The sequence below is a fragment of the Tasmannia lanceolata genome, unplaced genomic scaffold, assembly GCF_043159265.1.
Source record: "Tasmannia lanceolata isolate RefF3 unplaced genomic scaffold, GAP_Taslan_0.1 ptg000008l, whole genome shotgun sequence".
NCBI classification, from domain to species: Eukaryota; Viridiplantae; Streptophyta; class Magnoliopsida; order Canellales; family Winteraceae; genus Tasmannia; species Tasmannia lanceolata.
The window spans coordinates 67,403,703-67,431,510 of NW_027518685.1; the positions used below are offsets into that span (position 1 = coordinate 67,403,703).

A 27,808-nucleotide genomic window follows, 5' to 3' on the forward strand; every position below is an offset into this window, starting at 1 on the left:
TACGGTATGCTCCTACTTTAATTTGGCAATTCCCATCTTATCCTTATGTATCAGAATTCAGACGAATAAAAATTCATAAAATAAAAACTTTTATACGATGTAGGCCCTTATAGTACCGTATTTCCCAAAAAAAAAACTCTTACATGGACCATACCATAGGATGATCCAAACCGTTCATGTGATGACTGACTACAATGTAAATAGGTTCTTCTTCTTCTTCTATAGATGGTAGACCTCCAATGTATATAGATTTCCATATATGCAATTCCTCTATAGATCACAAGGTTGGAATAATCTGATAAAAATTATTCTTCGACCTCAATTGTTGCCCATCAGATACCTCAATTGTTGCCCATCAGATGGACGGTTTTGATCATCTTATGAGATGTTATAAAATATCCATTTTTTACTCTTAGTACCGTATTTCCCAAATCATTCATGTGATGACTGACAATGTGAATAGGTTGTTTTTCAAAAAAATTAAAAAAATCTTACATAGACCGTACCATAGGATGATCCAAACCGTATTAACATACATACGCCAAGCAAGCTTAAAAGGACATAACAGGTACCTAAATATAACAATTACGGAAAAAACTACAAAGAAGAGGTATCAAAATATGACAATTACGAAAAAACTACTTTTCTTTATTAATTTTTTGAGGATCTTACAAATTCATCAGACCTGTAAAAAATATTTACAAATTCCGGACACCTTCGTACAACAGATTATGGAAACCTCTATAGATTGGAGGGCTAGGATCAACCTATGGAAATGATTTTATGGCCACAACCTATTGATGTTCTGTTCCATCACATAGACGGTTTGGATCAACCTATGATGTGGTCCCTACAGTTCTTTGTCGGCCCGTGCATCGCACGGGGTTTTTTTACTATATATACATATAAGGAAACTGTTGGTGAGCCAAACTTATGGTGAGCTAGCTTCCCAATCACATGGGTCCCACATTTTGGGGAGTGATCCAAACCATTCATTTGCAAGGCCTTATCATAGATAGGGGGTGTACCAAAAATCAGCTCCATAGGATCATCCTAACTCCTCCATTTGTGGAGGACAAAAATGGACAGACACATCTGCCCCATTTTTGTCCTCCACAAATGGAGGGGTTAGGATGATCCTATGGAGCTGATTTTTGGTACACCCCCCATCTATGTAAGGGACTTTCAAATGAATGCTTTGGATCATCCTAACAAAGTGGGCCCCCATGTGATTGGGCAAGCTAGCTCACCATAAGTTTGGTGAGCTTAAGCTCACCAACAGTTTCCTCAAATATATATATATATATATATATATATATATATATATATATATGAGGAAACTGTTGGTGAGCTTAAGCTCACCAAACTTATGGTGAGCTAGCTTGCCCAATCACATGGGGGCCCACTTTGTTAGGATGATCCAAACCATTCATTTGAAAGTCCCTTACATAGATGGGGGGTGTACCAAAAATCAGCTCCATAGGTTCATCCTAACCCCTCCATTTGTGGAGGACAAAAATGGACAGACACAAATCTGCCCCATTTTTGTCCTCCACAAATGGAGGGGTTAGGATGATCCTATGGAGCTGATTTTTGGTACACCCCTTATCTATGATAAGGCCTTGCAAATGAATGGTTTGGATCACTCCCCAAAATGTGGGATCCATGTGATTGGGCAAGCTAGCTCACCATAAGTTTGGTGAGCTTAAGCTCACCAACAGTTTCCTCTATATATATATATATATATATATATATATATATATATATATATATATGGGGAAAGTGATTGTGAGCGGCCCCTCATATAAGCTTATATGAGGTGACCGCTAAAAACATGGTGGGCACACATTTTTGGGGTGATACGAACCGGTCATTTGATAGGCCCTGACGTAGATAAGGGGTGCCCAAAAAATCAGCTCCATAGGATCATCCCAACCCTTCGTACTGTGAAGGTGAAAGAGGGGAAAATGGACGGGTAAGTGGGCAAATTTATACCCACCCATTTCCCCCTCTTTCACCTCCACAATTAGTAGGGTTGGGATGATCCTATGGAGCTGATTTTTTGGGCACCCCCTATCTACGTCAGGGCCTATCATATGACCAGCTCAGATCACCCCAAAAATGTGGGCCCACCATGTTTTTAGCAGTCACCTCATATAAGCTTATATGAGGGGCTGCTCACAATCACTTTCTCATATATATATATATATATATATAGAAATGGAAACTAAGGGAATTATTTGAATTTCTCCCAAAAATCTGTGAGAATTACACATCACTTTTTTTTGACTTTTTTTAACAAAGGCACCCATTCAACCCACATATTTACAATCCTACCCCCTCATTTATGCTTTCTAACAAAGGCACCTGTTAAAGCCACATAATTTCAATCCTATCCCCTCCTTTATGCTTTTTAACGAAGGCACCCATGAAAGCCACATAATTTCAATCTTGCCCCCTCTCCTTTATGCTTTTGTAATAAAAAATCTATAGGGTGATCTTAACCATCCGATGTAAGAGGAACAACATATTATGGAAACCTCTATAGATTGGACGCCTAGGATCAGCGTATGGAAATTATTTCTGGGGCACAACCTGTTGATGTTGTGTTCCATCACATGGACAGTTTGGATCAACCTATGATGTGGTCCTTACAGTTCTTGGGCCGGGTACGGGTCCAATATTCGTGACCTGTAAATTTCCCCCTGTCATTTTGACCTGGCCTGTGTCACCTGGACCCTTACGGGTCGGGTCAAACCCTCCCATATTTTTCAAGATCATTTTGATGGGCCCAAAAATTAATCTCTTCAAATCTTTGAACTGGTCTATACCCACAATTGGTGGGCCCAAATATTAATTTCTTCAAATCTTTGAACGAGGTAGGCCCCACCTGTATTTTTCAAAATGAATTGTACGCATCACCCCATGATCCAAACCCTCCATTTGATAATCATAGCCCTCCGATCTAAAGAAAAACTGTAGATTACGGAAACCTCTATAGATTGAAAAGTTGTGATCATCCAATGGAAATGATTTTTGGGGCACGACCTATTTACATTGTGGCCCATCAAATGAATGGTTTCGATCATCCTATGGTGTGGGTCGTGCATTAACATTAAGGCCAAATTGTAGGCCCCACCCAGATTTTTCAAATTAAGTTTGCGGTCAACGCCATAGGATGATCCAAGCCGTCCATTTGATGGGCCGCGACGCAAATAGGTTGTGCCCCCAAAATCATTTCGATGGGATGATCGCAACCCTCCGATCTATAAGGTTTCCGTAATGTGCAGTTTCTCTATTGTCTATCATGAGAAGCTGAATATAATGTTTTCCCACTCCTTGTGTATCGCACGGGGTGTCCCACTAGTATTATAATAAAGAGGAAAAGGTTTTTTTACTGTTCATCATGCTGACGTGTCAGCCTCCCCTTTGTCTTAACATATATTTTCTGTGTTTTCGTTTATTTAAAAAAAATCTCAGAAAATAAGATTTCCTTACGTGTCAGCCTCTCCTTCGTCCTCACATGCGCAGAGAGAGAGAGAGAGAGAGAGAGAGTAAAGCCAAAGAAAAGGATTGCTCGTGATATCGCCGAGACACACTCTCTCTCTCTCTCTCTCTCTCTATGTCGGTTGCTTTCCTCATCTCAACGTCACCACCTTCGTCTCTTTATACGCCTAAAATCTCGGCCTGTGATATTCTCTCTCTCGATGTCCGTTGGTTTCCCCATCTCAACGTCTTGCGATATATTCCGGATTTGTTTTTCCTGACTTTTGCCATTCCACCATCACCCCTCTCTCCTCAGGCCCAGCTCTGCTTTCAGTTCCTGAAGGAATACACGGTCCAAGAAAAAAAGGTATTTTCCTTATCTTCCTCTTCTTCTTAGGTTTCCTGTTTATCTTCTACAACATTGGGATTTTTGTATTTTTTTTTTTTTTTTGGGGTAATTTAGGGTTTCATACCTTCAAAGCCTTTCCCTGTCTCCCTGTCTAATACATTGGTTTTAAGGGTATTTGTCACCTCTATGAAATCTAAGATAATTGTTTAGTTTTCTTCATGGATGACAATTTCGTATCTATTTTTGCTACAAACCTATTCTCATCCCCAGCTTCATTCTTGGAAATCAGGATCTCGAGGGCTGTTTTCATCTCCTACGAAGCAATACATTCAACCTTCTTAAAGGTGAATTTTACCACTGTGTGTTGCTCTGTCAAGCTATGGTATTACTTTTGATAGAAAAAAAACTAATATTTTTTACTATTAATGAGGCAATTTTTTTCTTCTTTTCCTTCATATCCTCGAGGATATGAAGGAAAAGAACTTCGTGAACTTGCAGTTTTATTCTTTTCTCTGTTTTCTCATTCCATTCACTGATTTTAAGGGGCAGTATATCTACCATTTGCTCAACGTTATATTCTTCTTTGTATTCCATTCTCTGATATCGCCTGGTGATTCAAAAATCATATGCATAGTACCCAAATTGCAAGAGTGACCCACCACTTAGAGTTTTATATCAACCAGAGCCATAAGAGGAACACAAGTGTAGATTTAGCAGGCACAACATTTTTTAGCACAGTATTGTAGCCCCGGCATTCAGCAAGTGTGGAGCGAGGAGGGTGCTGCTTCTCCCAATTCCTTTTCAGTCTTGCAAATCATCATGGGTATCTTCTCTTTTTGTTACAATGCATGGGTATCTTCTCCAAACATTTCGAAGAAAATCCTGCAATCCGAAAATTTTTGTTTGGGCTACTAATTTTTAATGTAAATTTTTTTTCATTTTCCAAACATTTCCAAAAAAATCTGGCAACCCAAACAGGGCTATTATTTTACTCTCATCTTCCTTTTATGGTGTTGTTGGATGGGATGCTCAATAAGCTGAATTGGTTTAGATTAGCTTGCCATTTTGATGGCATGTTGGTATTTAGATTCATATTTTTCAGTCAAATTTTGGTAGGTGTTACTTGGCTGATTTTTTTTGGGATTGGTAATTTCTACCTCAAGACCTGCTTTGTTATAGAAAATGGTGTCCAAAGCTCAAAGCCGTCTTTGAAATGGAAGAAATTCATGTCAGTGCTCAATGCCTTTTCTAAGAAGTTTCATCACATTTCTTAGTGGGCATGCACGTAGTTATGTTTGTTGCATTGATGTTTATGGGATTAGTTATGTTTGTGCCATTGTTTGTTGCATTGATATTTCCATAGAAAAATTACTGCAGCTTTTCGTAAGGGGAATTTACGTGGTTAGGGATGAAATGCCAACTCCAATCGTCATTCCAGTGTTAATATTGGTTTCTTTTTCATAACGATTTTACATATCTTCGACAATATGGGATAGCTTCGTTGAGTGGAAGATATCCAAGTCAAGTGTACTTGGACTACGATTCAAGTATTTCAGTGTCTATTAAGATTTTTTTCCTCTGGTTTTCATAAGGGGAATTCAATGCCAAGTCCAAACATCCTTCCATATTCCTTTCTTTTTTGCAAAGTTTCTTTCTCCCAATTCCGAACTTTGTTACAATATTACTATGCTGACTTTTTGCCAAGTCCAAACATCTATTAGGAATTCTTGCCAAATGGAAAAATCATTGTTTGACGATGGTAGAAAACTAAGTTTCGTGGTCTTTTTTTTACATCCCTACCTTCAAAAAACAATCCCTCTTTCATGGAAAGATCATTGTTTCAAGATGCTAGATAACCACATTTCTGTGGCCTTTTTTTTGTTACTTATTAGGAAATTGAACTTTGGAATTTATGCACAAAAACTTTCTAATCTCATGCCAAGGACCACTTTGATGCCTCTGATTTCTACACCTTTACTAATCAGATCCCTCATTCATTTTATACGGTCACCAATTGCAGATACTCTTAAGGTATTTTCTGTGATACATATAATCTCACCATAACCATGGTTTCAAATTTCGGATTTACCATAACCATGGTTTCAAATTTCAGATCCGAAATACCGAACACCAAATTTGGCAAAATCTGAAATTCCATGTTTTACCATTCGAAATTTTAAGAAATTGATTTTTCTTTTAAAATATAAAATTATTCCAAAATTTTGGTAATTTCAGCCGAAATTTGTTAAATAATTAAGCTGTACCCTCCAAGTGGGTACAGCTTTGACCGAACAAGGGGTGTTTGTGGAGTCTCATCTGTGCAACCCACCATACCAAGGTTAATGATCTCTTTATTGTGCTTGAATAACCAATTGTATGGATCAATATCAGCAAAACAGCATCTCCTTTTGATCATTGTCACATTTGTCCTAAATGGTATGTATTTTGAAATTTGGATCATAGGAGTTACTTATTCAAAATTTCTGCTTTTTGATAAAGAAATAAAATCTTCTAATGCTTCCGTAGTTGCATTTCTGCTTTTTGATAAAGAACCGAAATCTTCTAATCCTTCCGTAGTTGCTTTTTCATAGGTCCCACATGAATAATTTTGTAGTTGAGCTTGCAGGCTTGAGTTGCAGTTGGAGAGGTCTACTTGCAAAGAACGACAGTTGCTTGGGTGGAGTAGAGTGGGAAATTGAGGTTTCATCTTGTTTCATCACTTAAGAACAGGAGACGATGTTCACCACTTGAACTTTCGTTGATAGTCTGTCTTTGATTTGTTGGCTTAGAAGTTGGGATTTTGCTCGATTTTCATTCTGTTTATGTTTACGAAACTGAATTTGTTATTCCTTCCTCTTTCCAAGAAAATGAATTTGTTATTCTTTACTCCTCCATTTTCATGTCCATTTTTAAATAGATAATTTATAAGAGCTATTACTCTTTTTTCACATGTTTTGAGGCAAAACCTGCATCTCCAAACTTAATATTTTTAACGAATGCATATTTCTGCCTTTGAAACAATTTTAAGCCAAACTTTCTTTTTTTGCCCATGCATCGCACGGGGTGTAGAATTGAGGTTCATTACTGTGTCCATGTAGAATTCAAAGTTTTTGTGATGTTCTAATACCACTTTACGGGTTAAGATTTGGATTCGTCATTGTAATGAAAAGAAGGATAGTAAATTGTCCTTTGCTATTTTGGATTCGTCTTTCTATTTTCCTCACATCTGTCATATCAATAGGCTGTTGAGAGAAGTCATATTAGAAAGGTGAATACCTTATTGTTAGGTTGTTTATATTAGTTATGAAACATTGCCAGCTATATTTTTATTTCATTTTCCAACAGGCTTGCCGCTTCTTTGGATCTCTCTTTAAGTTCTATTTACCTCTTATGGTATTTTTTATCTTTCCCTCCACATATGCAATCAAGCTATTTAAGTGTAAGTTTTTAGGCTTTTGTTTTTTTACCCGTGCATCGCACAGGGTTTCTTACTAGTGTGTGTGTGTGTGTGTGTGTGTGTGTGTGTATATATATATATATATATATATATATATATATATATATATATATATATATATATATATATAGTGAAGATATCTCAGCTATCACTCTAAGAGGATGTTATAGTCTAAAGAGATTGCTAGGAACAAGCAACACATTCTAGGACATCCTCACAATGCAGGTGATGATTATATAACAATAATTTATTAAAAGTTCAAGCAGTTATTTTTTTGGTGCCATCCCAACCATATAATTGTTGATATGGAGTGATCAACACCATCGGTTTGGGTAGGCGGTTTGATCTTTGTGGTCATAAGCCATTCATTGCAAAAATATCAAATTATTAACTTTAAACTGAAGATAAAGCTTATTATTAGTTCCAACAATCATTTTGCATTACAGCTAAAGAAAAATTGTACCATTATTTGAAACAACAAGTTTTCAAGTAACTGCGGAATTCTGAGAGCTTCTCGATTGACCAGTCAATATATGCATCCATAGCTCTAAAGTATTTATGCCTCCAATTTTTGTTGAGGATGAGAAAGCCGATGACTCCCCAAAATCCCAATGCAAATGACATTGCCACGAATGAGTAGAAAATCATAGGATTTTCAAGAACCCTAGAATTGTTTCCCTCATCTCTAGGAGGTTGTGAAGGGATTTCCAAGGAGCAATTTCTTTCTAGTGGTGGTCCACAAAGATTTGGATTTCCCTCGTAGCTATCGTTACCAAATGTGGTAAGGTGTTTCTCATAAGGGATCTTACCTGATAGGTTGTTGTAGGCGACGGAGAAAACGCCAAGTGAATCCAATTGAGATAATTCATAAGGGATTCTCCCAACTAACTTGTTGTGAGAAAGATCCAAACTCTCCAAGCTTTTTAGGTTTTGAAAGGATCGTGGAAGATGGCCAGTTAGCCGGTTGTTGGAAAGATTTAATGAGAGAAGCTCTCCCAAGTCTCCTATTTGGAATGGAATGTCACCCTCCAACTGATTCATGGACAAATCAATTCCAGTCATCAAGGTAAAAGGAACACCCTCGTAAGTGTAAGTTACACCCTTTGTGGTGAAAGAAGTTGAAGGCCTAGGAAGAAAGGATGTAGTATACGAGTAACTTACACCGTTTGGCCTAGGATGAAAGGGTGCATAATTTATAAAAAGATCAGAAATTTGGATTTGATCTACTTTCTTCCATGAAATTATGCGATCGAGACAAGAAGGTATATTTCCAGAAAAAGAATTGTTGGAGAGATCCAAGGTATGGAGGTTACTTAGTTGACACAGTTGTATTGGAATGTTTCCTCGAAATAAATTATTCCCTAAAAGAATTGATACCAATTTTGAGAGGGAGAATAACCAACTAGGAATAGTGTCGGATAGGGTATTTTTTCGCATATCAAGAATCATCAAGACAGGGCTATTTAACAGGCCAGATAGAATTTTTCCAGTGAAGTTATTGTGGCTGGCAAATAAATATTGCAATCGTATCAAGTTAGCATCAACTGGGAGAATGTCTCCTTGCAATCTATTACTTGATATATTGAGGTAAACCAGCTGAGTGCAATTTTTGGTGAGTTGATGTGGCATTTCTCCTGAAAAGTTGTTGGAAGATAGGTCCAATATAGATAAGCGTTCTATTTCACCCATGGATGAGGGGATCCTACCTTGCAAAATATTTTTGGATAGGTTGAAGTAATTCAACTGAGGGAAGAGTGTGCCGATGTTTGTAGGAAGTGGCTCAGACAGATTGTTCTCAGAGATATCTAGAAAACTGACAGATGATGTAGTGTTGTGGGTAGACTGAGGAATTGAGCCTTCGAGCAAGTTACCCATCAACCACAAGGAAGAAATTGACATATTGTACAATAGCCAAGACGGGATGATCCCTTTAAGAGAGTTATGACCCAAATTTAAATCATATAAGTTATCCTGGCTAGAAAGAAAGCTGGGAATGGTACGAGTGCTATGTTTGTTGAGGTTGCAATTTTCTAAGGACAGACTCCCGAGTTGAAAAGTAGGAACCCAATGTGGGTGTTGGGTTTCGACTTCTAATTGGACATTGTTTGAAAGGTCAACATCTGAAAGCTTCGAGAGGTTGGCAAAACTAGAAAATGAGAACTCACCCATGAACTGATTATTTGAAAGATAAATAGACTCTATCTTCGTTAGGTTGTTGAAAATGAATGAAGGAATCTTCCCTGTAACGTGATTGTCGGAGAGATAAAGCTGTTGAAGGTTATGCATGCCTTCCATACATGGATGAATACCCTCAATTGAATTCCTCATGAGATTCAAGCGACTTAGGTTCCTTAGTTTGCAAATCCCTGTAAGAATAAGACAGAGAGAAAATGGTGACAAAATTAGATTGATGTTGCAAAATGATAACGAGGAAGCCCCATTGTATGATTATGAGGCAAGATAAAATTCTTCGCTAAAAAACAAGTTTCTAATAAAATTTTATTTTTCCTTTTTTTTCAATTTATTAGTGTAAATGTAAATAGTCATATTTTGGGAAATAATATTCTCACACCTTGACTCAATGTAAGGCCTATCAAATGCAAGGATAAGATCAATCAAAGGTGGGACCCTCAAGACCACCAACTTCCTCTGGATGACGCCCTCATACATCAAATCTCCAACGTGGGGTCCCATTCGCTATTTCTTCCCTTTTTCATTTTTTTGCTTATCTTCATTAAAAGGCCAGTGTAGTAGGTAGAATACCATAACAATAATATGTAGGGAGGTTATCATGCTTTGTCATGTGTGTAACGTTACAGTCATAATTATTTTTTAAGACAAAATTATCCCTCTTGTTAGGAAAATGATAAAACATTCCGTTATGTTTGAGAAAATCGTGAAGGAAGTTCCGCATCCTTTTTCAATGTTTTGTAGGCCTTAATCTGACGAATGGGATCTCAGTTAGGCATAAGACTTGGACAGTATGGGTTGACTTATGATGGTCAACTTGATCAACGGTCTTGATTACACCCCTGACCATATGTGGAACTTAATGTTGACCCTAGGCTTCATCCTAACCATGACCACTCAGAGTAATAACATAATTAGTCCTGTAAACATGTGGAGATGATATACCTATAAGAAGGGGTGGGAATATCATTTCCCATTTTCTTTATTAAATCTATAGTTTACTTTTCTTAAAGCGGGTAGTATTATGTCATAAAAATGCTATTGCCCCGTACCTGTTGAGATGGCGCCAGATGTGAATGTCAGACTATTCTCTGATAAATCCAGATATTCCAGGGAGGAGAGGTTGCCTAGACATGATGGAAGACTTTGATCGTGAAGATTGTTATCAGTGAGACCTAGATCCGTGAGTCTCTTCAAGCCACATAAACCTACAAGAAAAATGATCAAGACATAAACACCCAAAACCCATTTCATTTATTACTAAACAATAAATTGCTCTCAATGAAATATAAAACTAAAAATGCTAAAAAAATGCTAAAAAATCATCTCAAAGTTGTTGTTATCGGGAGGTTGTTGTTACCCCAACTTTCCAACTTTATTACCCCCACTATATCTTTGTAAATGACAAAATTTTTAATGCATTTTTTTTGTGTTTTCATTTTTTTGTGTTTCCATCTTAGGTATTGTATTAGTGTATATTCTAGGCTACTAATGTTGACACTCCCACGTTTTGATAATTGCACTAACTCATCTTGTCTTTTATCATTTAAATAGCTGTCAAAGGTTATTATAGTTCCCCAAAAGCACTCAAAGCAATTAAGGCAGGTCAAAGGTCAAAAAATGCTCCACACATTATCATTTTCCCAATCTTGATCAGATGCTATTTTCTTTATTAAATGTATAGTTTAATCGTGAAGATTGTTGCGTGAGGCTCTTCAAGAAACATAAACCTACAAGAAAAAGGATCGAGACATAAAAACCCAAAACCAATTTCATTTATTACTAAACAATAAATTGCTCTCGCTGCAAGGGAAAAATCTCGAAGTTTTATATTACTTATATGAAAATTGCTAGAAAAATCACCCTTAGATTATTATTTTTCCTACTTTTTAGACCCACTTGTGTCATGTGGACATGATCAATTCTGTTGATTTAGCAGACAGCCACAAAAGTGGCTCTTTATCATTTTCCCAATCTTGATCAGATGATCCTGAGCCTTGATTTAGGAGGTCCCACACCAAAGCCACTAAAGCTTTCAAAAACACTAAGATTTAAGTTCTGTTGATTTGGAATGAGCATGAGTTGAATGGCTTGGACCCCACCTTGCAACAAAAATATGTTGTTTTTGCTAAAACCGAATAGACAATTAATCTAATGTGTATTTGTGTTATTTTAAAACTTGAAGGAAGGAAAATTTGTTACTTTCCCCAAGAAACATGATAGTAGCCTACTGATCAATCAATCCTCGTTTTTATGGTTTCTCCAAAAAGAAAAAACAGTTTAACTTTTTATTATTATATTTTTCATAGGCCTATGACAGTCATAGGATAATTTGATCAGTAACCATGTAGAGATGATATAACTATAAGATATGGCCCAGTCATTGTATTGGTTGTCTCTGTGTTGTGACTTGTGAGATCCAAAGATCTTAAAAGAGGGGGTGGGAATATCATTTCCCATTTTCTTTATTAAATGTATAGTTTACTTTTCTTAAAGCGGGTAGTATTATGTCAAAAAAATAACAAAATCCTGTCAAAAAATACTTCACACATCATCATTTTGGGTGAGGAAATGCTACTGCTCCGTACCTGTTGAGATGGCGCCAGATGTGAATGTCAGATTATTCTCTGATAAATCCAGGGTTTGAAGGGAGGAGAGGTTGCCTAGACATGATGGAAGACTTTGATCGTGAAGATTGTTATCTCTGAGATATAGATACGTGAGTCTCTTCAAGCCGCAAAAACCTACTAGAAAAATGATCAAAAACCCAAAACCCATTTCATTTATTACTAAACAATAAATTGCTCTCAATGGAATATAAAACTAAGAATGCTAAAAAAATGCTAAAAAATCATCTCAAAGTTGTTGTTATCAGGTGGTTGTTGTTACATTACATATACACAGTATCTTTAACCGTAGTGAACGAAACACAGTTTAAGGAGAGTTTTTTTTTTTTTTTGAAAAAAATCTCTTTTTATTGGCATGGAGTTAGTACTTTGTTTAAAACTTTTATAGTAAAAACCCCCATTTTCTGTGGAAAATGTTTTAAACACGTTTAAGATGGTATTAGATACATTTTTTGCCCAACTTTCCAACTTTATTACCACCACTATATTTTTGTAAATGACAAATTTTAATGCATTTTTTTTGTGTTTTCATTTTTTACTACATTTTTTGAACCAATATTGTATTAAACTCGAATTTTTCCCATCCCTGCCCTTTTTGTGGTGCCGAACCACGTTTTGCTAAGTACGCTTTTAACTTAGGTTTCGAGCGTGGTGGATCACGTTTCATCTGGGACGGTTGCTCTCCAAAAGGCTAAGAAATTGCAAAGGAACAAACGGAAATGGACGTGCTTTGCTATTATACTCCTTCTCATAATCGTGGTTATCATTGTTGTTGTTGTCATCAAGCCTTGGAGTAAGAGTGGTGCGTGATTTGGGTAGTGTTTGTGTAATATACATCAACAAAAGCCCAACTAAAATCTTTCATTCTTTATTCTTTTTTCTTTTTTCTTCTTACCCCTTTTTAGTGTGGTTTATTTCCCTGTATTATTGTTATATAATCTTTCTGATCTATGTTTTGTGTACTTTATTATGAGAAAAATAGATCTTTTATTTTGAAATATGAATTTGCAATTGTGTTTATATTGTTCAATAAAATTGAAGCGTGCAAAAATTGAACTTCCATCTTCGGCTACTAATGTTGACACTCCCATGTTTTGATAATTGCAGTAACTCATCTTGTCTTTTATCATTTAAATAGCCGTCAAAGGTTATTATAGTTCCCCAAAAGCACTCAAAGCAATTAAGGAAGAAAAGACAAGCTGAGATTCTGCAATTATGAAAACAGAGTAGTGCCAATATTATTAGCCAAATTCTACTGTCACAAGGTTGGAAGATTATTTTAGGGGGACTGATATCTGCACTACCGTATTTTGATAATGACACCACAATATTCAAGATGGTATAAACATCCACTCATAAAAGGTGCAAAACAAAGTGAGTAATGACATTATCACTGTACTCGGTTAAAGAAGCAAAAACACCGCCCGCATGTTACAAACTTATATCATCTTTTAAAGCACCCTTAGATTTTTTTTCCTATTGATCACTTTCTGGGCCCACTGGTGCCATGTGGAAGTTGATCAATTCTGTTGATTTAGCTGACAGCCACAAAAATGGCCTCTTTATCATTTTCCCAATCTTGATCAGATGCTATTTTCTTTATTAAATGTATAGTTTACTTTTCTTAAACAGGAAATGCTAATGGCCCCGAACCTGTTGAGATGGCGCCAAATGTGAATGTCAGATTATTCCCTGATAAATCCAGGGTTTGAAGGGAGGAGAGGTTGCCTAGACATGATGCAAGACTTTGATCGTCAAGATTGTTATATCCGAGATCTAGTCGCGTGAGTCTCTTCAAGAAACATAAACCTACAAGAAAAATTATCAAGACATAAAAATCCAAAATCCATTTCATTTATTACTAAACAATAAACTGCTCTCAACGCAAGGGAGAAATCTCAAAGTTTTATATTACTTATATGAAAATTGCTAGAAAAATCACCCTTGGATTATTTTTTTCCTATGATTACTTTTTGGACCCACTTGTGCCATGTGGAGATGATCAATTCTGTTGATTTAGAAGACAGCCACAAAAGTGGCTCTTTATCATTTTCCCAATCTTGATCAGATGATCCTAAGCCTTGATTTAGTAGGTCTCACACCAAAAGCCACTAAAGCTTTCATATTTGTATCCAACAAATAATCTTAGGGCCCGTTTGGATAGTTGATATTATGTATTTGGATTTGGATTTGAGTTTTGAATACAAAATGAATAGATCCGCAGCTCATGTTGAGGGAGACAGATTTGTGGATTTCCAATTACTTATTACCACAGCATATTTGGAAATCTGATTTTTTTTACTGTCAGTAGTTGATTTGGAAATCCAAGGATTTGATCCGGATTCAAATCACAACACAAAAAGGGCTGCAAATGTGAGGAATCCAAATCAAAATCTTTTGGGTATCCAAATGGGCCCTTACTGATGGGATGGCCGTTGGGTGTGGTGCGAGGGCCATATGTGTTGCCTCATGATAGTTTACCATATCAAGGGCCTTGGTTACGCACACCCTTGTACCTATGTGCAATGTATCTGATCTTGGCCTAGTATTCATCCTATGAGATTTGTTTAAGCCCTGTTTGGATTGCAGAAAAACATATGAGATTTGTTTCAGCCCTGTTTGGATTGCAGATAAACATTTCTCGCAGAAAATATTTTCTTTGATTTTTTTAATATTTCACAATTTAGAGGGGAATCGTGTGGTTACGGTTTATTTAGAGGGGTACCATTATAAAAAGAAAGTCCTAATAAATAAAACTTTGTAATCAGTCAATGGAAAAGGAAGAAATTTTATAAAAAATTTCTTTTCCAAACTTTTTAAGAAAATTCCTGCAATCCAAAAGGGCCATATGCCTAGTTCCTCATGGCGTAGCCCACAAGGTTGATTTAATGGACTATCATGATTTAATGGTCAAGGGTGTAATTAAGACCGTTGATTTAATGGACTATCATGAGGCAATCCATATAGTACAATCAGAGATCACATATGTCAGATTTAAGGCCTACAACTATCAAAGCTTTAGCTTCTATTGGGGACGAGGAAATGGGCCACATAAAAGCTTTAGCTTGCATTAGAGAGGCGATAAAGGGGGCGAATGCCAACTCCAATGGGCGAATTTATCACTGCCCTTTTTAATGGGATTAGAAGTTGAGCCTAGTCTTATCCTAACCGAAAGCCCGAAAGTACCCTAACCAAATTCGTTCTCCTCTTTAGACAAAGTGGGTGTTTTTGTCTGTTTGCAAAACCTGGGTTAGGGCTTCCTATTAAACACCAATAAATGCAACTTTTGGGTGGTTTTTCTAGAGTTTAATCTAATCTAATTGTGCAACAGCCCTAAAGTAGCGTGTTGATCAGTTTACTCCGGTCACTGCTGGGGAGATCTAATCTAATCTAATGGGTATTTTTGTTATTTTAAAAATTGAAGGAAGGAAAATTTGTTCATTTCGCCATGAGACATGATACTAGCCTATTTGTTAATTTCGCCAACGACAGTCATTATCTGATCTCCCCATCCATGTGGACAAGATGAGTTAATTTGCTCTATTGTCAAAACAAGTTTGTGCCTTGATCAGTTGCCTTTCGAAAATTGAAAAAGGGTGCAGCTACTAAAGATCCCCAGATACCCTAAGGCCTGTACCAAAAGCATATTATATGCATCATCTTATCATTGAAATTATGAGATAAGTGAAAGTGAAAGAGAAAAACTACTTTAACCATCATCATTTCGGATGAGAAAAATACTATTGTCACTCCATACCTGTTGAGATGCCAAGTGGATTTCTAAGATTATTAGATGATAAATATAAACCTTCCAGGGACGAAAGGTTTCCTAGACATGATGGAAGACTTCGATCATCAAGTTGGTTTCCCCAGAGATCTAGGTTCTTTAACCAACCCTCGTTTTAAGGTTTGCAAAAAAAAAAAGTTAACTTTGTTTTATTATATTTTCATAGTCTACGAGATAAATACTCATTATCAATTCTTCGCATCCTTGAAGACATATAACTTCCTGGGCTCACATCCTGGGCCCTCCACTTGTGCCCTGTGGACGTGATCTGTTTCGTTAACTAACTGGCGAACATAAACCTGGCACATTATTGTTTGCCCAACCTTGATTGAATGATCCTAGCACTTGAGTATTAGGCTTCGTTAAGGTTTTCTCTATCAGAAGCTAAAGCTTTGATTATCTATAGCAGTTAATTGGGTGAATGGGATGTCCATTAGGAACGGGACTAGAACCATATGGGTTTTCCTCATCATGTTTCACCAGATCAATGATCTTGATTCCACACCCTTGTCCCTATGTATGACATGATGTTGACGCTAGGCTTGATCGTAAGACTCATTTGAGGTTTTGTTTGAGCGATGTTCTGTTTAAGGATCATTCACAAAAGGCTAACCTGCTAATTTTCTCTTATAAATACAATACCTCGATTATATGAAGTCTACCTTAGGGATGTCCTCCTACTTACGTGGAAGGAGGGAAATCTCATCTCATACAAAACATGAAGTATTAGTGTCAGATCTTTTCTTCTAGTATTGAGGCTGAGTTTGTTCCATGCTACAAGACTGGGATACAGGCACTATGGTTGCAGAATTTTATCACAAGGCTTGGAGTCGTGCACTCATATCTCTAGGCTACATGTTATTTATTGGGATAATGCTACAGTAGGTTTCTTCTCTAAGGAGAAAGAAGAGTGACAATGACAATAAGCATAATTACTTAAAGTATCATATTGTTAGGGAGAACGTTAGGGATCATCATTTGGGTATTAAGTAGGGGTGGACATGGTCCGGTTTGGTTCGGTTTTGGGCTAAACCCAAGGCCGAACCATATATAATCGGTTCCCTGAAATTGGAACCAGAACCGAACCATATGTGTGGAACCGAACCGAACCAGAACCATATATAATCGGTTCGGTTCGGTTCGGTTCTGGGTTTACCCAACCTTTACCAATGGCCCTGTTTACATATGAATTACAAGCACTAACAGTAACAGTAATAGGCGCAAATTTGGGCAATGCAAAACTTATATGAAGTATGAAGAAGTACAAACAAGTGGGATAATCATGCACAAATTTTGACAATGAATGAAGCCATGAACTACAAATTTGGGAAATAATAAGGCCCTAATATTCAAAGCAAACAGTCCCTAATATCCAAAGAAAAAATCACATTAAACCAATTCGGTTCTCGGTTCCAGGATCCCAAACCCAGAATCGAACCGAATTTGCATTGGTTCCCAAATTTCTGAACCGGAACCGAACCATATAGAAATGGAACCGAACCGAACAGAACCAAATGTGCTGGTTCGGTTCGGTTCCTCGGTTCGAACTGGAACCATGTCCACCCCTACTGTGAAGCACATATACATTGTGATGATAGCCGCGTATCAAGTGACAAAGAAAGGCTTCCATACATATCACATAAGGGGCATGTAGAGCATATGGGATTGATTAGTTCATTTAGGCCTTGTTTGTTTTGGATATTAAGAATCGTTTGTGAGTCCCAAACTGATTATTGGAATCAAAATTACATTTAATTTTTAGTCCAGTAATCAGTTTTGAACTCACAATCCATTCTCAAAATCTAAAACAAACAGGGCCTTAGTGTTTGATCGCGATTACGAGACACTTTTAACTTTAATGTTGAAACTAAATTTGATGATTCGTATCATAGGTAAAGTTTATACATTTGGATATAGTCAAAGGAAGATTAACCACGAGCACAACATAAAGTTGGAATGGAATGGATATTAGTTAGTCTAATCATAAAGAGTGCACCACATTAAGTACTCATAAAAGGAAATCATTATTTCCGTGATATATGGAATGTAATGCTCATTATTTGGGTATTTGCTGCCATGATCTATATATTTAGTTCTTTTTACATGAATGTATATTTTCCCTGAAAGACTAGACTAAAGAGATTATTTGTTAAAGGAAATGATGTATGCCCATACTTCAGAAATTTAAAGTGTCCAAAGCCCGGTCTTTTTTTACCCAGAACATAGCAGTGTCAATATGGACCGCTGGGAGAATGCTGGAATAATCTCTCGTGAGATCTAATAGGGTAGCCGACATTGCCACTTAGATTTTTTATTAATCCGTGCTTAGGATTTTTGCTAAAATGGATTTTAGATAAATTAAAGATTAAATCTATTAGAAGTTCAACTTTAAGAAGGAAGATGTTTTTCACTAGGAGGGTTAACCCTAATCTCTTTTATTAATATGGGTTTTTGATTGATGGGAGCAAGAGATATTCAGATCTCAGGATTTTATTATGATTTTTCTTTGATATACCAAAGGTAAGGCCAAAGATTCTATTGATCTAAGCATCATAAGTTGGCTATATTGCAAAATCATTCCAGTGATCAACAATACTTGAAGATATGAGCATTTTCAATAGTAGCACATATCATAAAGCAATGTCAATATGATCATCATGGCAAGAGGTACGATCAATTTTCCACATTTTTTATTTGACTTAGATACTAACACAAATTTCTATATCACTTCTATGAAAAATGTTAAAAATGTCACTCACACCCCGGTTGTTTGAAGCTAAATTTCGATGGTTCTAGCTTTGGCAACCCAGGTTTGACCGGCATCGGAGGCCTTATTAGAGACAAGACTGGTGATACTAAGCGAGCCTTCCCTGGGCCTTTTGGTATCAAGGAATCTAACAAAGCGGAAGTGAGGGCTGCTTTCCAAGACATCAGACTGGTGGCATGGTTTTAAATTTCAGCCGAAGTTTCGGAATTCGGCCAAGACCGAAACAAAATTCACAATGAGTCATTTGTTTTACACGGTTTCATTGAAATTCCAAATTTTCATTTTCATGCTTATTTACAAGATTTCCACCCAGATTTTAAATATTCCCATCGAAATTTAAAGATGTCCACCAAAATTTCCACAGAAATTGTCGAAAAGTCCACCAAATTTGCGGAAATTTTGTAAGCCCAATGGTTCAACGATCACCCCTGTTTTGATTGATCCCAAACCCAAATTGATTGAAATTTATAATCTAATGATTCGCTTGTTAGTATTGTGGATTAAGTTCAGGTCAATATGAGATTACTCCACAAGCAACTCAAATGGAAAGCCTCATGACAAGCACATCAAGGAGTGACAAAGTCCTTCTTCTTTGGTCGATCATATTTCCTCCATTGAGAGTTTTATAGTTTTCCATTGAATTTATTCATAGAATAAAAAAATAGAGCATCACACATTGCTCTGCCTCCATTGTTTTTTTTCCTTGGATCATACCAGGAAAACCATCCCCGTCATACGAACTGCAGCTTATTAGGATACTTGAGGAATTCTCTTTGTTTTCATTAGACTTAGAGTTTTAGAGATTTAGCAATTGGAGGAGAGCCTCGTTGTTCGATTCCATAAGTGTTCTTTTTCGCTTTGTTCTGGACGTGCAATCCATTCGATCCTCTCTGCTTTCATTACTGGACTTCATCTCTGAGATCTTTCCTCATAAAGATCTAATAGATCAAAATAGAAAATGAAGGAATCTATTCATGTTTTTCATGCAATTTCGAAAGCCTTCCTTGAACAGAATTGAAATGGGGAAAGGAGTCATCTAGGAGGCAATAAAACCACTGTGTTTTTACACTACTTCATGGCAGATAATTCGTCTTTGGGAAAACTGATCATTCGTCTTAATGGAATACAGAGTGCTAACTGTTAACAACAAGTATAGTGGATCCTATACTTATTATCTTCTTACATCTCTACAAAACAACAAATCCACTTGAACTTAAAGGATTCAACTTTTGTTTCTTATATTCTAGAAGAACACAGAAACAGAGTACCACCGACACTCTGTTTTTGAGAAAATTCTATGCTTTTTGGTTGTTCGATCCAAACAAGTATTTGAGAATTGGTATTGATGAACCTTTGATCCATTTTGAGCTGGAAGGAGAAAAGACAGCGTGCTATGTTATCATGAAAATCAACTATGTGGAGTTTGAGCTGCCACCTGCTTGTCGTCTCCTGGCTTGAAGCGATAGTTTTCTGAAGCTGAGCTTCGGTCCACCTGAATAGAAAGGCATTCCGGATCTACAAGTTCCGGCTCTCCACTCTGGAATTCTACAGGTTCTAGGTCCTATTGCTCCTTCTCTCTGATTTGTATTTTCCCCCCTCCAATACTTGGGTTCAAGTGCTAGATTTGAGTTTCCTAGAACAGGAGAACTCAGAGCTGAAGGTATTCAGTTACCAATTTGATATTTCTTAATATCTTCTCTGGATCTACTTCTCCTCTTCACAATAAACTCGAACCAGTTCAGTGAGTGAAGGAAACCTCGCTGAACTCCAATCCAGCTAGCTATTGTCAAACAACAAGTGAGTGGATCTGGCCAAATTGAGTTTACTAAGGAGCAATCATTGGAGGAGTTTGCTTCAACCTGGAGCTTGCAAATCTGAGATTGCTTTGCATCTTCCATCACTGAAACACAACAGAATCCCAAAGAATCAAAAGTCCTTGGTTAGAAGAATCTTCAATCTGAGCAGTAGTATACATTCGTGAGCATTAATTTCACAAAGAATATAGTGATAGCGAAGCCTCAGCCTGACCAGAATTCTAAAACTCATTTATGAAGAGTGAGTAGATCGAACTTCATCACTGTTGTTGAAAGCTTTGCATTTAGATCCAAGTCTTGAAGATCAGATCTTCAGAGTTTTCCGCTAACCTTTGGGAACTAGTATGACAATTTGATCTAAACGTGGCGATCTACATCAATTGATGTGTGTACAATGAGCAGGTTGATGATAGATTCTTGTGTGGAGATAGGGGAGTTTGACACACAAAGTGAGATTTGTGAGGATAGTGGTACACAAGTTGAGATATGGGAGGATTGTCAGTCTGACGTCGTAGATACAAGGAACACTTCATAGAGGATGATGGAGAATGGATGGCATTTGCAGAGGACGACCATATTGTGCCCAGGGGTGTGGGCAGTGGACGGCCTGGATCTTGAGATGACAAGGGACCATTTTGACTTAATAGAGCTTTTCATTCACGATCCTTTTCTGGATCATGATAGAACATTATGGCAAAAACATTTGATTCGTGAGGATAGCCTTGGGACATAAAACTTACTTGAAATTCAAGATGGAGATAAAGACAAGGCACTATCAGAAGTAGCCAGGTGGTGCGATACACCATTGACAACGAGGCAAGGTGTTGACACAGATCGGCCCCAGGCGAAGGGCATCCTAGAACCTGTGTCGAGTCTGCCTGGAGAAAGACGTGAGCTTTAGGGAATGCTCTTTTGAAGGTGGAGAGTTCGAGGAGCGCGGGTTTCTTTTTAGCATAGAGTAGTCGTATTTTTACTTTCCTTTATGCGTACAGGGGGTTAAATGTAGTAATGTCTATGTTGTCATATGAGAGGCAATATCGGGTAGAAAGGATGGTAGGGCATAGTCGGTTGGGAGGACTGATTATTAAAAGGCGTTAAAGCACAAGAACACACCATGTGTCACTCAATTGGGAGCTTAGAGAAGGCGAGAAGGGGGGCCTTTGGGCAAGAAGGGACCACATGATTGGGAGCCTTACAAGAAGCCATGTGGCATGCCACCTCAGCAAGCCAGCTGGCTTGAGCTGTCATAAGATGGCAGCAGCTTCTAGTAGACTTCTCTTCCTCTATAAATAAGGAGTTTCATTTTTGGCCGTTTTCAAAGGTAAGGTGCTCCATTTCATCTCCTTTATCTTGAATTTCTTTGAATGTAATCAGTTCCACGCTTGTAAAATTTCCCTTTCGAGTCAACTTTGAATCTGCAAGGGTCTTTCCCATCTCATGTCATCTCTATGTTCAGATGACAAGTGTGAAGAGAAATTAAGGAATCTCCTTTAGCTTCCACCTACTTAATCAGTTCTGCATCCATAGTGATCAGAATCAGATCCGATCATTTCCCTAAGCGGTCAGTGGGCCAAGAAAAATAGAAACATGTTCTTTCATGAGTTGAAGTTAACGTTCTGTTTGAAGTGTTTCTTTTCGGCCGATCGGTTCTGAGTTGTTATTGATAAATCCTCATTCATTACAATGTTCCAAGATAGAGTGTGTTGTTTCTCTAAAAATTAAACTTGAATTTTGACCTAAAACACCTCAGTCTATAAAGATTAAAGTTTTTCAGCTTAAGACCCATTTCCTACTCACCTGTTTCACATCACTAATTCTAAATGAAAAAAATCTACTCTTTGATTTTTCACACTGCTTCAACTAACATAGAAATGAAATGGCAAAATGCAAAATACCAGGTAAGTCTCCTTTCAGGTTATTCCCATATAAGAACAATTCTTCCAATGCAGAGAGATTGCTCCGCAGACACGATGGAAGTGCTTCAAAATTGTTGTAGCTAAGATCCAAATATAGTAGGTTTTTCAAACCACATAGTCACGCAAGAAATGAGCAAATTATAGTGAAAACAAGCATTTTACAAATGAGAAAACAAAGAAGAAAAGAATAGATGATGTTTCATACAAATCATAAACATGATTCAATTTCCATCCAAAGCATGTCGTTAGAATATGATTCTATCGACTGTTACTCCACTAAATATTTATTGGAATTTTTGTATGTGTGTGAGTTTATAAGATTCAATCTAGAATCGATACCTGACAAGGATTGGCTGCTTTGGTTTAGCATATTATCCCCAAGACGCAATATCTTTAAGTTTTTCATTTGAATGAACCCTGCAAAAAGGAAGAGACGATGAGAGAGTGAGATGTTGATGACTATATTCCCTCCCCCTTTATAATAATAATAAAAAATATATGGGCCTCATGCCGGTAATGAACTAAAAGAAAAACCTGATTTGCTAAACATCCATCAATATCTTTGAATTGCCTAAGAAAAGAGATTGAGGGTTTATATGGAATTTGAGGAAGGATTTTATAAAATTGGAGGAAACGAGCATTACCTTCTGGCATAACCCATCCACCGATCCGATTAGAGACCAAATATAGTGACTCCAATTCTTTGAATTGGGCAAACAGAGTAGCATTAGGATACCACACTCCAAACCAAGAAGGATCCCTTGCATTGAAAAGGTCGATTTCTATCACGCGGGACGAAGAATTAGAGCATGATACACCCCTCCATTGACAGCAATCCTCTCCAACCCAATCTTCCAAGAGAGAATAAGTAGCATTATTTGGATAGTCGTTGATGGAGTCTTTCAATTGTAAGAGAGCTTTTTTCTCTTCCTTCAAACATGCTTGGACCCCGTAAAAGCAGCAACACACACTCACAGACCACAACACCCCAACAATACTATACGCGTGTAAACCTTTCATATTTTTAACAAGTTTATCTCCAAACTAAAAGCTTGGTTGTAGTTTCACTCTCAGCTTAAACATAGATATATGTAGAGAAGGAAAGGTCGAAGGTGGATCCAAAGTCTTTCTAGTCTTCGCCACCTCACCATTCATAAATCTGGACTGTCCAAATGTCTAAAGTAGAAGCTGAGCTAACAAATAAGGGAAAAACACGTAGTAATAGTGACATCTCATAAAGAGTGAGACCACAACAGTGACAGGAAAGGTCGTCTCGTTTTCTATCCGTCTAACATGGGAGAGACAAGAGAATACTTCCATTCTACGAATTTCTCTTGGGTGGAGGCCGGCACGCGGATCCCTGAGTGGGCCCAACTACCGGACCTCAAAAAACACTGCAGAGCTATTAAAAAGATTTTCAAGTCTATTAAAAAGGAAAAAGACAAACCAATAAAAAATAAATAAAAAGACAAGTTAGGTAGGAGCAATTGTTCAAACATGGTTGTGCTGAATCATCTCCCATAATATAAATAATAAGAAAAATAAGAAAACAAAGAAAGCGATGATGATTTTATCGCCCCACTGTAGGATAATGCGCCCCGCTTGTCACGTGATTTGACGTCAAAAAGGTTAAAGTCTGCCCCCAGTTCCAATTAACATGGGGCGCATTATCCTACAGGGGGGCGAAAAAAAATAATCTCCCATAAAATCGGAAGCACTGAGGAAATATCGTGAGTTCGCACCACCTCAGCCCACGAATTTGTCACGCGTGGTGGCCGGCAGGCGGATCCCTGAGTGGGCCCAACTACCGGACTTCGTCGTCAAAGAAACTACGAAACCTCTTGCTTTTTCCATGTCCGTGGAAAATTGCGAGAGGCAACGGAATAGGCTGGAAAAGAGTAGCAGGGGGGCCCACAAGCCTATTTTTTTCGTTTTTTTCCTGAATTAAACTATTGAATATGATGAATAGGTGGATCCCAAAAAGAAAAACGATGGTCTTGATTGCTCGACCATGATACTAATCCCGTCAAACCCTACCAATGGCTCAAAATTTCTTCCATTCGCCCTTGGCTCAAAACTGGCAATCTGCTCGGATCTGTTTCAAAGCGGATCCAAATTAATTGGGTTTTCCCTCGGATCCTTCAAACATACAGTTGAGCCGAAGTTTGTCTACAGATTTATGAGGAATGATAGATGCAAGGGCGGCCTTGCATAAAGAGCTGGAAAAAGGGCCCTTGATTGCATCACATCATTTTTTATTACCGTCCAAATCGGTTGAAAAAAGTAAATTCGGTTCTACTTAATGATTTGGGTCAAATCAAGGGACCTTTCCAGCTCTTTATGCAAGGGCGTCCTTGCATCTATCATTCCTCCAGATTTAAATAATTCGTTTGGGTCACCTTAATGTAAGTAGGCTGTGCCCGAAAATTCATCCCCTTAGGTTGATCCTAACCATCCGATCTGTATCATTTTCTGTAATGTCGTCGTTCTGTTGATCTAGGGTTAGGATTATTGAGGCACAACATATTTATGTTATGGTAATCCATATGAAGGGTTTGGATCTTTGAACAAAACGGGACCGACTTTTTTTGAAGAATACTCATATCTAAGCACAGACATCATATTTAAAATTTAGAACTATGTTTTCACAATAAATTTCCTATTTGTTTAGTTATACAAAATTCGTATGAGGCAAGCAAAACAAGTGCCAGCTAGCAGATGTATTTATTTAAAGGGAAAGGTATTTTAGGTTTTTTAATTCCTTATGGTTAGATTTTAACTTTTACTAAAATTCAATAAGTACTATTTTATAAAAGATTTAGCCCTCGTTGATGGCTTATGACTAGTAAAAGCATATGGGACCCAATTGAAAATGACAGAACATCTCATGTGGACGACTCTCACTCCTATGAAAAGGATAAGAGAAGGGCGATGCTAAATTCGCACCCCTTGTAGGATGATTCGCACCCCTATTTCACGTAAAAAAAAGTGTTATATTCTGCCAGGAGGTGTGAATTTATCATCTCCCAAAAGATCGAAAATCTTAATTTATCATCCTTGGATGGGAGATTCTGAGTAATTGAGACGGTTGTGTCTAGTGTGGAGTGCGGGTCTGACTGTATTTAATGTCTTCTAGTGTAAAAGCAGTCTTGTTGATAGAGATTTAAACAATTAAAATTTAATAGTCAATGTCGTGTCATATAAGGGAAAAATGCATAGTAATAGTGACATCTCATAAAGAGTGAGACCCACAACTGTGACAGGAAAGGTCGTCTCTTTTTCTATCTGTATAACATGAGAGTCAAGAGAATACTTCCAAGAGAATACTTCCACTACGTGCCTCACACTCTAAATCACTCATCAATAATTCCTTCATCTTACATTAAAGGATGGTAGGTCTCACACTCATTATCATTTTGTGTAACCCTTATTTATTTATTTTCTATTTATTTAAAGAAGATGCAGGTATAGATATTACAAAATGAGAATTAGATCAAAGACACTTTTGGTCAATCTAGACAGTAAAAAAACTACAGAGTTGTCATGATACTAATCCCGTCAAACCTACCGATGGATTATCCACAAATTGAAAGTTTGTTTTTCACCAAAAATTGAATAGATTCAAGTTATTTTATTCATATAAAATCAAACAATGGAAAAGAAGGAAAAATTGGATAAGTGTTTACTTTCATTTTTCATAAAATTCCTGCAATCCAAAGTCCAAACCGGGCCATGATGATTTGGTTCAGATTGAATAAGGTGGATGGCATATACATATTGTAATCATGGTTTTAAATTCAACCGAAGTCCAAAATTTCGGTCCGAAATTTGGAAACCGAAACCGAAATGGTACATAACTGAAACGTGTTATTATTTCGACCGAAATTTTGAGATTTCGGTCGAAATTTCGTTATTTCCGAAATTTCGTGCTAAATTTTAGGGCTTTCGACCATTTTTTTTATTTTATAACTATTTTATAATTATCCCGAAATTTCAGGGATTTCAATAAGAATAAAATATACTTTTTAATTGTCCGTCGGGATTTCGAGCGAAATTTCGATTTTTGTGGGGTCCGAAACCGGTAACGAAACTGAAATTTAAAACCTTGATTGTAATACATGCATGCAAGAAAGATTTCGGTTGGGAAAATGTTTTGATAATTTCACTAACTCATATTGTCTTGTACTATTCAACCAGCTGTCAATGGCTATGACAATTTCAAAAAATGCTATAGAAGCAAATTATGAAATAGAAGACAAGGTAACCTAGTGCAAATATCAAAACACAGCAGTGCCAAAATCAATAGCCTTCTTATAAACTGCATATTTAAAACTGGTGGGACTGATATCTTAGTATCTCCAAGACAATGTTTTGATAATGAGGACAACCCACCTGGTTTTACATTTTTTTTTAACGAGCTGTACTTTGGTTATTTTTATGAGATATGAGTTTTTTTGTCATTTTTATGTGAGAGAGTTGCTTTGGTCATTTTTCAAAAGGAGATAACACAGACCCTAATGAGAATTTCATCTGGATCCGACTCGGATACCAAATTTGACATATATCTAGTGTGGATCTAGTTTTAATTTATCAATTAGGATAAAACACTAGTCCATATCAGTGAAGTAGTAATATTCGAATGGAAACTAAGTTGAAATCAGTCTAAAAATCATAAACTTGCTGTTTTAGAATAGAAAATGCATAAAATGAGAAGAAAAGAACACAAATTGAACTAGAACGGAAATGAGGCTGAATTGAGTTTAGATAAAATTGACAGCAAGAGGTATACTTCGCTAGGTAAAAGAAGATGAAGGCCTTCTTGTGCCTGATTTCTCTTCTAACATCAATCTTAGCTCCTCTTGTAAGTGTTTTCTCTTCACTTCACTCCGTAAAACGGAGTGGTCGGTCGTAGTCAGTAGTCGGTCAGCCGAGAACTGTTGTCTCGGTCGGAGCCACGAGTCAATTTGGTTCCTTCTGGTCCGATTTTACCCCACCAGTATGCATGTTATATGATGTCAATAAAACTCACCCCTCCTGCAGAACACATGCATCCACCCTTATAACGTGATTTTGACTTCAAAAAGCATTAAAGTTGTCCACTGTTCACGTCAAATCACCTTACAAAGGGGGCACATACGTAGTGGGGGTGAAAATATTATCTCCCAAATACAGTGGAGCCTACTTTGTTCAAAGATCTACCAATAGTTCATGCTGAAAGAGTGAGGAGATAGAGTTAGTTTGCAAAACTTCATTTTAAGCCGGTTTTATTTATTTATTTTGAAATTTTTTGAAAAAAAATACATTTCTTAAAACTTTGTTTCAAACCCTTACGACAGAAAAAAAAAATCTATATTTATAGAAAATTGAGATTACAACCGGCCGGTACCATTACCGGATTTGCTAGGGACAATTGCA

The 27,808-nt window shown here is 37.1% G+C and overlaps 1 protein-coding gene and 1 long non-coding RNA gene across 2 annotated transcripts in view; one reads left to right on the top strand and one right to left on the bottom strand.

The window, feature by feature from the left end:
- Positions 1-23,549, bottom strand: part of LOC143883245 (uncharacterized) — a 39,817-nt gene extending 16,268 nt beyond the window's left edge. Inside the window, exons 1-7 of the mRNA XM_077386592.1 lie at positions 23,038-23,549; positions 22,733-22,810; positions 20,336-20,563; positions 13,763-13,918; positions 12,071-12,226; positions 10,535-10,690; positions 7,787-9,712 (exon numbers count right to left, since the gene is read on the bottom strand). Coding sequence (XP_077242707.1) covers positions 7,787-9,712; positions 10,535-10,690; positions 12,071-12,226; positions 13,763-13,918; positions 20,336-20,563; positions 22,733-22,810; positions 23,038-23,413 — 3,076 coding nt within the window. The 5' untranslated portion in view covers positions 23,414-23,549. The remainder of the gene's footprint in view (positions 1-7,786; positions 9,713-10,534; positions 10,691-12,070; positions 12,227-13,762; positions 13,919-20,335; positions 20,564-22,732; positions 22,811-23,037) is intronic.
- On the top strand, positions 3,634-6,717 carry LOC143885508 (uncharacterized). The gene is made up of 3 exons (XR_013253334.1): positions 3,634-3,853; positions 4,125-4,179; positions 6,462-6,717. It is a non-coding gene; the product is annotated as an uncharacterized LOC143885508 (long non-coding RNA).
- Positions 23,550-27,808: the final 4,259 nt, after the last annotated feature.